The 13,426-nt window shown below is 36.3% G+C and overlaps 1 protein-coding gene across 1 annotated transcript; it reads right to left on the bottom strand.

Moving 5' to 3' along the window:
• Positions 1-1,122: 1,122 nt before the first annotated feature.
• On the bottom strand, positions 1,123-12,285 carry LOC137321786 (transcription factor Sox-7-like). The gene is made up of 2 exons (XM_067984457.1): positions 11,931-12,285; positions 1,123-4,118 (listed from the first exon to the last, which is right to left on the bottom strand). Exons 1-2 carry the CDS (start codon positions 12,157-12,159, stop codon positions 3,253-3,255), a joined length of 1,095 nt encoding a protein of 364 aa, XP_067840558.1. The 5' UTR covers positions 12,160-12,285; the 3' UTR covers positions 1,123-3,252.
• Between the last annotated feature and the right edge of the window lie 1,141 nt (positions 12,286-13,426).

Below are 13,426 nucleotides of genomic sequence, written 5' to 3' on the forward strand. Positions count from 1 at the left end.
ATTTGAAAATGATGTGGCTACGTTATGTATTACATGGCTGCTGCACTTTTTCACCTTTGTTTCTGTTAACCAAATTACAAATTTCTAAAATAAATTTATGAAGTAATTTATGAACTTTTCGGTATCTTTAAAACCACGTCAAAAAACAAATTGTATCTCGTAATCATACTTCAGTCTGTGGCAAACAGATTATTTTTCATGAAATTACTCTGATTTATTGCTATGTGTTGCACTCTGCTCAATCCAATTGTCCTGCGCCATGAGTTACATTGAAACTACAGCACAAGAACAGGCCATTCGGTCTAACTGGTCTTCGAGCCTCTTCCCTCCCTACTTCATCTAACTCTATCAGCATACCTTTCTCCCTCTTGTGCTTATCTAGCTTCCCCTTAAATGTATCTATGCTATTTGCCTCAAGTACTCCTTCTGGTAGCCCGTTCCACATTCTTACCATTCTTTGGGTAAAGAGGTTTCTGCTGAATTCCCTAATGGATCTATTAGCGACTATTTTATATTTATGACCTCTAGTTTTGGACTCCCCACAATTGGAAACATTTTCTCTACGTCTACCCTATCAAACCCTTTCATTATCTTAAAGACCTCTATCAGCTCACCCCTCAGCGTTCTCTTTTCTAGAGAAAAAAGCCTCAGCCTTTCCTGATAAGTGTATCCTCTCAGATCTGGTATCATCCTTGTGAATCTTTTTTGCACCCTCTCGAAGCCTCTATATAGTATGGAGACCAGAACTGTGCACAATACTCCCAAGTGTGGTCTAACCAAGGTTGTACACAAGTTTAACATAACCTCTCTACTTTTCAATTCTATTCCAATAGAAATGAACCCGAGTGCTTGATTTGCTTTTTTTTAATGGCCTTATTAACCTGCGTCGCTGTTAGTGATTTGTGTATTTGTAGAAGTATTGGCTCTTAACCTAAGTTTCTCAGCAGTATATATTTTTTGCACTTCACGCTATTTTTGTACCTCATTGTATTACTTGCGCACTTAAAATAACTAACACCTTTGTGATTTCATTATAGTAAGCAGTTAATCTTGAACCTCAACAATATATATTTGATGAGAGATACTAATTTCATAACCCCTACAAATTTATAATAAAAAAGGGTTGTCTGTACTTTACTTACAAAGCATAATATCCTTAGAATTTCATCAATATTTTTTGTTATTTCACCTTTTACTGGACCGCAGTTCCGCTAATACTTGAACTGCAATTTGGTAGCGAGAAAAAACCCTTTCTTAATCTTCTGTTGGGGTCACTGGTCCCAGATGATGTTAATCAGTGAGATTTTTTTCCCAGATTGACATCAACAAGTGTCCGTTCCTTAGTCTGGTGACTGTAGTAAAATAACTACAAACATCCTGATGGAGATGTAATGCAGGGTAGAAGCAGTGTTATCAGGCAGGAAACAGAGCTCTGTCCACATCCGCCGGCTTCAGAACCAAATTCCAAAACTCAGGAAAACAGACATCGGCCACGGTTAGTTGTGCTCATTCCGTTTTATTCTAAAATCAGTTAAACAGATTTCAGTACAATCTAGTTCTGTGAACTGACTTTAAATTGTAACAGAGTATCTACTTCACAAATCTATACTAACTCAACAAGAGATCATTTTCTGAATTTATATTCATTATTAGTAGGTTCATCAGCAATTACAATCCAGTTGTAGAACTGCTAAAAAAAAATTCAGTTTTCATTGTCAGCAATTCTTCAAACATTTCAAAAATTAACTGAAGCATTAAACTGGAACAGGGAAAGTATTACACATATTCAGGAATATACAGCTACATCATAAAGTAGGACATTTCATAACAGTAAGTTATAGATAAATTTCAGCACTAATATAACTTCTACAGATTTAAAGTTTTCTTTTTTAAATTTCTTGTAGACACAAAGCAGAAAACAATCTTTGTTGTAAATGAATAATGGTGTGATTTAAAAACAACATTTGCTACTGACCAATTGATATATCAGTGAATGGTTTCCTCACTAGCCTGAAAGAAATACAAACACGTTCTGATAATTGAAGAAAGTTCACTTGGTAAATGAATAATTGAACATTGATAATTGTTCAGAAATACAATAGGATCTAAATGATGTGATGACTTCAGTCTAGCGGTCTCACTAAAAGTATTTAATTTTAATTATATCTTTCCTTGAACTCTAAAACATTGTTAATAAGCCTAATATAACTTTGACAAAGAAAATGATTAATAAAGTGCATAAGGCTATGTTTGTTTTCCAAATAGTACTCTGTCTCTATAGGCATATGTACAGTAGCATATGATACATTTTTTGAGTAACTGCAGATAAAGAATTTCTATTAAAACTTTTCAAACTTAGTTCATAATCTAAACAAAATGTGTATACCCTCTGTATAGTGAATCGTCAAAGTATACAACATTTTTTCAGGCAATCAAAATCTCAACTTTTTACAGTCAAAGTTAGAAATAGAATATTACAGCTATGTGAAATTATGTTTTTTTTTAATTAAACTTAAATGCACTTTGCATATCAAACATCACCAGCCATTTTTATTAGAAACCAATCTAATTTTTAATTTTTTAAGGTTGCCAAGATGGATAAATTTCTACAGCCTAGGAAAGAATCTAAAACTTCATGAAACACTCATTTTAAAATATATATAAATCAGCATTTCATTCGGTGACAGGCCAGTCAGATCACCCAAGGGAGGTGAAATTCCTTTTTTAATGAAAATGGGAGAATGCCTTTTTTTTTCATAATTAATGACCGACTAATGACATTGTGGGAATGCATGACTTTGAAATGTGCAACTTCTGAGAATGTGATTTCATTAATGGGTCATTAATTATGGAGAAAAATAGGCATACTCCTGTTTTTTTAATTGGGCAATTTCACTTCCAGTTTGCTTTGGATGCAATGAAACAAACACAAGATAATTACAGGTGAGGAAGGCCAATATATACACACAAAGGCTTACAAACCAATGAATTTTAAAAAGTCACTGAATATTAAATACATCTTAAAAACTGTTTATAAACCTAAAAAGCTATGAAAAAGAAGTGGACAGAGTCCAGAAGCTTTACCGATTTTGAAAGTGTCATAAGAATTTACCTACATAAATATTTTGGTTCTTCATCATATATGAAAATCATTACTGGTTTATTTTGCCACCCTGAGAATATGTCCATGTTCAGAGATCTTTGTCAATAATACTTTTGTTACTCCGAAAAGTTCAAGTCTATTTGTTTGGTCTAGGAGCCACTGTAGCTATTGTAATACGCTGCAGTAGCATCTGCTAATACAGATATAAGGCTCCTCTCTGAACTTGTGCCTCCTGATGGATTGACGTCAGGTAAATGTGCATTAATTACCATCCCAGCTTGATTTAGATGACTGGAGGTGTTCAAATATTGATCAAACTCATTGCGGTCCACTTCTCCTAAAAGCTCAGCCTGACTGATGTGTTCTAGGTTATCTAGATGATGGTGGTCATGAGGGGGAGAAAGCTGGACTGATGTGCTTGAGTTCATGGACTGGAAGGCTGGATGCTGGATCCGGTCATAATAAGGGGGTGGTGGAGGATGGCTGGCTGCAGGGTGCATCATAGTAGATCTATTTTGTGGGATTGAGATCTGACTGAGATGTCCACATTGGATAGGGCTTTGACTGTATTCTGAACGATACATTACTCCATTCATCTGAGAAGGAGAATCTTCTGTACACTGAGGTGGAAAGAAACTGTGGTCAGCATCAATCACATCTAGAGGGGACATCTCAGGGGTAGGTAGCCCGTAGTTGTCAAAATTGCTGTTTGTGGTCTGTGTTTCCCTGAATCTGCTGATTGCAGGAAGTCTTGAGGCTGGTCGATAGCCTTTATCCTCTTCTTCCTCCAGTGGTCCCCTACAGATTCTTCCACCATGGACAGGAGACTGATCATGGGGGAAGTTGTTGAGCAGGAAGTTGGGATCTACACGTTTGCAGAGACGTTTGATCTGTTTTTTCCTCCGAGGCCTGTATTTGTAATTGGGATGATCCTGCATGTGCTGGACTCGCAATCTTTCAGCTTCTTCCACAAAAGGCCTCTTCTGTGAAGGAGTGAGCGCTTTCCATGATTTGCCTAAAATATAAGTTTGAAATAGTACACAAGATGTTTTTACTGCTCAGTGATATGACTATAAGGTAATTATACCTTGATAATGGTCAGTTTAATTTTGTTAAAGCAAAATGAGGATTAAAATTGGATTAACAGGTCACCATGATGGCATGGATGTTTCACCGCACTCTGAGCCGGGGTTCACAGACACATTTCCCTTCACAACTAAATCTAATCTAATCTGACTGTGACACGAGGGAGCAGCACTAACCAGATGCCAGGTACTTTTCCAGAGGCCACTTGCATGCACTGTCCTATTGGCTAGCTTGAAGCTATAACCTGCCTGCCTGCATTGTCAAAGGGGGAATAATACAGGACTGAGAATAGAAAAATCAATTTAAAAAATGGGGAAACATAATTTTGGCATTAACAAAATTTGATTCAATCAGTGTTTTTATCTTGTCTTAGAGGGAAAAGTTATGAACAATAACAGGCTTCATCACTACAGTATTTTGATTTTTCATATTAAGTTTTTGAAAGGTTATTTTTCATATCTATAGTTATAAAATGGTTAATGAATGTTCCAGTAAACATTATTTCCTTTAAAATTTCCTTTATAGCTTGATTGACATTTCAAGAAGGTATAAACTTTGCTGTATCCAGAATCTCTGTTCACAGTTCAAATCATTGCATATATTAATTATCTACAATTTATATATTGCACAGTGCTTCATTTTCATACTGGCCCCTATTTAATTCTAAACTTAATATCATATTCATTAAATGAAATTGCCAGATGTTTGTTATTTTTAAAATGTTGTCTTCTATTTAAGCAAATAAAACCCAAGATATAGTTGCCATAGAATCCAAGTGTCAATTTATTTTTGTATTTTCCTTTTTTATGTTCTACTGACTGTTCTTCAAAGATGGTGACTTTTTCTTTATTGCTGCCCAAATGTAGGGCATTGTGCCATCTATGCTATAAGTACCAATAGAAGTCACACCTTTGCTCTCCCAATCAGATGCTAATGAGGAACTACCCAGATGACTCTGCATGTAGATGCACGGAAAAGTGTAATACTGAGCTGTACAAGATGATCTAAGCTTTGATCCTTGGTCTGTGCTGAGCAAGTTGATCTCAGCTAGTAAGGGTTTAGAGCACGACAGTTAGCCTCAGTACTCCAGGGTTAGGAAGAAGAAAAATCATCCAGTCTTCCTATCTGATTGCTATCCAGTGACCTAGCTAGAAAGTGAACCTGTGTGGATATCAGGTGAAGACAGGTTTGGGCTCAGCTGTAATCCCCCAATGGTCAAATAGCCTAGCATGATACCTGAGGAATAGCCAGCTGGTGAGGTACTGGAAGGTTCATGGTGCCTATCGGCTTTTTTTTCTCAGAGTGCAAAGTGTAACAAAAAATAGACATAAGCAAGATCGGTAGTAAGTAGAAACAGACCAATAAGTCCAATTTTAGTGGCACACTTGGCCTTGTTCCTATTTTAAAAGGACTGGAAGGCTACTAAAGGTCATTCATGATAACTGAATTCTGAATTTCCGTTCAGAATGTAGGTTAGTCATGCAAAAGAAGACATTTTCATAAGGCTTTTGACGCTAGACCCTCATGAAGAAGCTGATATCTATGGAAGCACATGGCCAAATCTTGGATTATATTAGGGATGTGTACTCTAATTTCAATATTCATGTAATGCTAGATGGGAAACTCACTGAACCTATCTCCCTTGAAGGAGGAGTGAAGCAAAATTGTCTTCCATCACCTATCCTATTCAATTAAGTATGTTGTGGACAGGGAGTAAATGTAGGTCAGCAACATACTCAATTTTAAATCTCCTCATCTTCAAATCTCTCCATGTCCTTCCCTTATCCTTCCCTCTGCAATCTCTACAGCACCTTGTGGCTCTCTGACTCTGGCCTTTGTACATGATGCTTTCCTTTCATCCTACCATTGGTGGCAGAGTCTTCAGCCACCAATGAAACTTCCTCTCTACCCCTCCCCCCTCCGCTTCTCTCTTCATCTTTAAAAACCTCCTCAAAACTCATCTTTATGACAAAGCATTGTCACCTCTCTCTTAACTCTTGCACCATGGCTTGGTCTCTGCTCTTTTATTCCTTTTATGTATTTGTTTTTATTCTTGCTCCTACACAAAGTGCCTTGGGATGTTTTTTACATTAAAGGTGCTACGTAAATGCATGTGGCTCTACAGGTAGCTTACCTATGCTTTGTGCTGGTACACTGCATAATTTTAGCTGGGTAAACTCCAGCAATACCCCTGAAAATAGTTGATCCCTAAGCCTTGGCTCATGCAAACCTGCACCTAAACTCTATGGATTTTGGTAAATGGGCTGTGTCTAAGTTGGGAGAGAGTGTGCACTCCATATCGGGCAAACAGAAATTCTACCTGTGTAGATTTTTCAGTAGCTTGGTTCGAAGACTCAGCACAGTGACGGCTTTCCGCATGTGTCAGACACTCGGCTAACCAAAAAAAAATCATACAAAAGTTGAAAATTTGCATGTTCCAGCATAGCTAATATTTATTGTTAAAAAATGATCAGTGGCAGCCTGACCTGACTTGACTCTAGCTGACAGTTCACACACTCAAATGAATGAGCTTACAGCTGCCAAAATCTCCATTAATATCCATCCTGACTCATCAGAGCTAAAGGGGTATTGTTTCACTAGTTCCAGTCACCCTCCAGACCTCATCCAAGTCCTTGTTATTTGTGAGTGATTGCTGCTTGGTTGTTCAATATGGGGATCATCACTTCCAAGCTTAATCCTAGATCACTAAAGGATGCTATTTAAAAATAAAATTAACTCTTATGTCTTTGTGAGTTCATATTGTTTCAGCAATTTGTTCCAATTTAATAGCAGAGGTGATAGAGGACATCCCTGTTATGTTTCTGTGTCCTAAAGAAAGGAGCTTGTTATTACTCTTTGTATTGTAGAGTGCTTGTTATAAATAATCAGAATCCATACAATGCAGAAAGGCTTGGGATCAAAATGCTAATTTTCTTTTAAAGAAAGGGATAAATTCAGGTAACAATAGACCAGTCAATCTAATATTGATAGTGGCTAAGTATCTTGAGACCATAATATGGGATACAATGAATATTCACCTAGAAAGGAATGGGTTAAGAACAGCCAGCATGAATTTGTAAAAGCTAGTTTGTGTCTGACAAAGTTAACCGAGCTCTTTGAGGAAATAACAGAGTGTACTGATAAAAAAAAAGGATGTTGTGTATATAAATACCTGAAGAAAGTGTGTGTCAGATATAGGGCTACAAGTAATATGGGAATCTGTGAATTTATCATATATTATCATGGTGACTAATTTTTTCTGGTGAATCAAGGGAGCTGGGCTTGTGCTGGATGGATTCCTGCAGTCTGAATCACGTACAGGTCATCTCAAATCTGCACCAATACTCACTCAGACGATTAGCAGAGGGCTGGCAGTGAGGGAAAAGTGATAGCCAAAGAAAATTGTGGGACTGTGGACAAGTACAGGAATTAGAATACTCAATAGTTTGATTCTATTCAATTAAGGCCTTTCACTACATCAAGAAATAGAGCTACTGTATCTGACAGTGTGATTTGGAAAATTTAAAAAACGAATTTTAGGACTGAAATACTCTATGCAGTAAATCCTTATGTTTGTAAGAGTTAAATGGAGTGAAATCATGATGTATGATATTAGCATATCAACAAAATTCTATATCTGCTATTTCAAGGGGGTGTTAAAAATGGGTTAATATCTTTGTTAGAATAGCAGATGGGGATTTCACAGAAATGGGTTCTATGCTAATATTACACAGCATGATTTCACCCCAAAAGACTTTTGAAATGGCCAAAGTTATTTTGAATTTAACCCGTGAAAATACATTTCAGTTACAGGAGATACTAACTCCTATCCTCACGGTTCTGAATGGGAGAATTATAGTCATTAACTAAAATTAGATAAAGAAAGCACTTTATGGGTAGCTCTATTAGATTTTGATTGAGATCCCACATAACACATAATGGTAGAGGCAACTGGATTGTTGCAATTCTTCGGTCTGATCTTCGCTGAGTTTAGCCTCCTTTTTGCTGATTTTATACTGGGCTAAGTGTCATGTTCGTACTGCCAGTTCCCAATGCCTGGGTCTCGCGCAGCTGGCAACAATTCCAGAATAAGCTTAAACAAAAATAGAAAATGCTGGAAACAGTCAGCATCTGTGGATTGAACAAATAAGTTAACATTTCAGGTGTGGATCCTGAACTAACAAAGGGCTCATCCCCAAAACATTAAGTCATCTCACCAAACATTAACTCATCTGTTTTCTCCACAGATGCTGACTTCTGTTGAGTGTTTCTAGCATTTTTTTTTTGTTTTTGTTTTAGATTTCCAACATCTGAATTTTTTTGATTTTTTTTCCAGAGTATGCTTGCTGGTAATTTGCTAAGCTGCCTCTAGATTGTTTCTGTTTACCTGTTGCTCTGTGGCCAATAAAGCGCTATTATCTTATTCCGGGTTAAATGTGGCAAAGTAGACGTTCCAGCTTTATCCTGAGAAAGTCCAGTAACTCCATTCTGCACACAGCAGCAGAGCAAGGCTTAAATTAAATAAAACCACCTGAGTCATACAGATAGCCAGTTTCATTTTTGATAACAATTAGGGCTGTATCTACAACTAATTTAATTTACTACCTGTGCTGTGAGAAAGGAAGAGAAAGAAAGGGAAAGAAAACTACTCTTATATTGCCCAAAACCCACACTGGTGCCATCAGTAGTGAGCTTCTGGACTGCACTACAATACTGATGATGGGATTCAAATTATGTGTTTAATACATATAGTAATTCCAGGAGAATTGTCAATGTTATAAGAGTTTGTTAAATTATATATCCAGATTAGTTGAGCTATATTGTTAGTAAATCACCTTTGAAGATCTGAGCTGATATCTTGGATGCAATGTGGAGGGAAATTGGTTGATAATAAGAGATAAATGCTATTGATTAAGTCATCTTGCTATATTTCAAAATCCCCTTTTATGAATATGCCAGATACCAGGAACAGTATCTCTACTGGTCTTGTGAAATTGTACATGTATCTTATCCATTCTTTTGATTCATCTGGTGAAAATTGTGCAATATCATACTGAAGCTCAAAGCTTTTCTAGGGTCTGTCAAATTTGCTCCCATGATTTTTTTTTTTGTTTTAATGGTAGCATTGAAGAAGAAATTAATTCATCTTCTGAGGGATTGTAAACATTTACAAAAAGAAGCAAATTTAGTTCCAGTCCCTTCCCCATATGTCAATACACAGTCATTTTAACGACTTACACCTTTTCCTTTTCTGAATCAACCTGGCCTCTCTTTTTCTTTGTAGTATATGTATTCTGGGAATTAACTATTTTACTCTGCTACTAATTATATCTTTACAGTGATATTAACTACTAAGACAATAGAGGAAAATAGTCCAGTGACTCAATATCTGGATGTTTCCTTCCCAGTTTTATCCCCAATTATTCTCCTTCCTGTGTTTTCATTTGTGCTGTAGAAGCTTTACCCCTCCGATAGACTACACATTTATCTATTTACATGCTTTCCACTTGCTTCCTTTTTTATTCTAAAAGTTGTTTGTAGAATTGAATACATTTCTAGTTATTTTAGAAGGGAGCTGTTTAGAAGTCATATAGGGGGTTTGTAAATTTATTTGCTCACTCAAATCATTAACACAGGATTCTGCAGCATGATCCAAAATATCTACATTGCTGATTGCCATCTTGTGCTTTGAATTAAGCAGTTCTTTGGGAAAAAGTAATCTATTGAGGGATAGGCTTGGTGTAAATTTTAACAAGAACCATTACTAACATTGAAATATTGTAGCTGTATAGATGCCTGAAAAAATGCTAATTCTAATGATGTTCTGCTGCTGTTTAGATCCTTTCTGTATTAAAGACCTGATTAAAATCATTTGGCGAACACCAACCAGATACCAGCTAAAATTGTTAAAAGCTACAATAGTTTGTTAAATTCTGGATCTATTATTAAACTATACAAACCATGAAGGCCCAAAGTGCAATCCTTGGTTTGTTCTGACTTTAGCCACAGCAGTAAGTGGGCACACCACAATCAAGCTCACCAGTCCCTGAGCTAGGTTTCCCACACCGATCACTAAATGACTCCTGCAAGAAAATGCATGAGTGTGGACTTTGCTATGGACAGGACTGGGGTCCACTGTGATGCTCTTAAGGGTTGAATAGCCTGCTGATACTCGCCCTCTAGCCTCATTCATGAAGAATGACAACTTGGGTGAGAAACCAGAGGGCTGGTGGAACTATCCTGTAACATGAGTGAGCACCTTCAGGAAAGGAATGGAAAAAAAAGTTAAATCTGAATCACTCACATAGCTGGAGACTGAGGTACAAAATGTGTATTTTTACCAGGATATTAGACTAGTTAATCATTACCAAGCAAATACTTAATCTGGAATAATTACTTCATATTACTAGAGTTTTTCAAAAAGAAGCTTGGAATTATAAGATTGAATTTTATCAGCCATCTTTACTGTCCAATGCTGGTTCTGTTGAAGACGTTCCCTGCCTCAGAAGTCGGTCTCTTGGAGGAAGGCCACATCTTACCTATTTCATCTTAGCTGCGTTAAAATCTTTTAAATTCTTCTTGGGTTATTTATTTTTTTGACATTCTATGAGATGAATTTGATTCTATCAAAGTATCAGACAATAAAGTTGGGACAAACCAATGCCATATCATGTGAACCTAAAATTAAATAATGATTGGATGTGCCCTAAATATCACACCAGCCCTTGATGTTTGAAAACAGTATCTAAAGATGCTTTGTTTTTTAGTTTGAGTGCATTAGGTAGAGATGATTCAAGTACTGCTAATCAACTGAATCACTTCAACATCAGTATAACTACAGTACCTAGGACTGGGGAGAAACTGAATGTGATCTTCAACAGGCTGAATATGGCTCTCAATCAAATGCAGCAGGACAGTTCATTAGTGTTTACTGATTGCATATGTTTACTACATATTAAAACTACTATTTATGTGCCTTAATGTTTTGATACAGGTTTACTGAATAAAACAGAAGCAAATGTGCTTTCTTGAAACAGCAGAATTAAAAAAAAATCTATATAGACACCTTTAAATAAATTCTGCTAAGCAAATTAAACTCTGGTACGGTTTTCTGATCAACTACTCTGTCCTGAAACCAGCAAAATTTAGCAGACTGTTGATGTATTTTAATGTATTCAGTTTCCAAAATAACTTCACATTTTGGTTGTACAAACATATATTTAATCTAATAGACACTTTCCTTCATGTATAAAATAATGCTAAAATGAAAACTGCTCCTTACAAGTAGTTAAGTGTCAGAGCAAACCTGATACTTTTTAAAAGTGAAATCATTGGAGCTCCATATTTTTATGGCACAAATATTTATCAAAAACATTTAACATGGAAATTTCATCATCAAGGAGAAATTTTTCAGTTTCTTTTTGCTTAGTCAGATCTAGAAATTTCATCGTCATTTGTGTCTACTTTAGTGCAGTGAACTATTTGGCAGTACTTTCTTTTTCAAAATTAATGAATAAATTAAGCTAATAAAGATCTGTCTCGCAAGATAACTGCTATTTAATACAACTTTAAATGTTAAACAACCAACTCAACAACTCAATACTGAAGTAACACTGTAGATGTTACAATTTAAGAATCCCTCTCTCTCTCTATATATATATATATATATATATTTAATCTAATAAACACTTTTTATCAGAATTAAATTTTATATTTAATAAAAGTTTTTGTGCATACTTACCCAGCATTTTGCTGAGCTCTGCATTGTGTAGATCAGGGTTTTGGATTGCTAGTTTTTTCCTCTCGTCCTTAGCCCAGACCATGAAGGCATTCATGGGTCTCCGGATTCGTGGCTCAGCTTTGTTCCTGCCTGGAGATTCGTGAGCTGTGAGCCCAGCCCTGGACTTTCCTTCCCCAGCAGGAGAGTCCAAATCCTCAGTCCATGAGTACGGGCTCATTATTGTAGCCATCACTGTGGATCGGATCACTTTAATCAAAAATAATCCCTACAATTTTTTGAAATTTATATTAAAGGGAGTAGAATTAAATCACAGTGGTGCTTATGCTTAAAGCTGTGAGATCAAGTCCCAGATCAGGAAGAGAGAGTCCCAGATTCATTTATTCCCTCAGTGTCAGTTGATGGCAACTTTAACCAATGACCAGGAGGCTGTTTTTAATAGACGCTCCTCCCCTTAACTGGTTCTACAATCAAACAGCTCAGACTTGTAGCAACAAACTTAAAACTACAGAGCAATAAAAAAGTTTTCGTTTAGAGCCTTTTAACTTTCAAACAGGTTATTTTCCAACGATAAACTGAAGTGGATTATAGATTTGGCATCATTCAACTTCTTCAAGCATTGTTGCATACTATTATAGCAGCATTCAGTTGTGACTATATTACTAATATTGCTTTTATGATTTTGTGCATAAGAACAAGATACATTTTCCAACCAAATCCATTATTTCTATATGATCCAAAATTACATGTAATTTCCTTGTTTTTAATATTCCCACAGTAGTTGTTTGTTCCATTTTATGTTGTTATCATTATCTAACTATCTAGCTAGCTATGTGTACATATATATATATATATATATATGAGAGACAAAGAGAAAAAAAAGGAGTGATCGCAAGGAAATAATTCACTTAGGGGTTCAGATGACATTACAAATCACAAAAATTAAGCTTGAGTGGTTAGTCAGTCATCTGACCCCAAATATTACATTTCACTAAAATCATCACTCCCTTGCACCCATTTTATTTAAAATATATAGCAGTGCTACTTTAAACCCATTGAAATTAAGCTTATCCGGCTGACAACAGGCACTGTTTCTGCTGATGACCAATTATGCAGATAGCACTGGTCCCAGGCAAATCCTTAGGTTTATTTCTCACCAATCCACCATTCTACGACCAGGCTGTGTTTTGAGCGGAGGGCAATCGCCTTTTTTGTGTAATACCTTAATTAGGATGTTTAACAATATGCTAATCACTTAGGGTGGCTCCACTTCCAATGTTCAGCACTGGGCATACACAGAAGTCATCAATCATCTATTTAAAAAGGACATTGAATTGAAGGTCCCATCAACCATTTTGGAGATTGCGGGGCTGAAAATCTGCAGGTGAACTCTGGCCATAACTCTGTTGGGACTGTAGCAGAACAGCCACAAGTCTAGGACACAGACATTCCATGCTCCGGTCTTGCACAGAAGTTTCCTAATGGTCATGTAAGCGGTG

The sequence above is a fragment of the Heptranchias perlo genome, chromosome 5, assembly GCF_035084215.1.
Source record: "Heptranchias perlo isolate sHepPer1 chromosome 5, sHepPer1.hap1, whole genome shotgun sequence".
NCBI lineage: Eukaryota > Metazoa > Chordata > Chondrichthyes > Hexanchiformes > Hexanchidae > Heptranchias > Heptranchias perlo.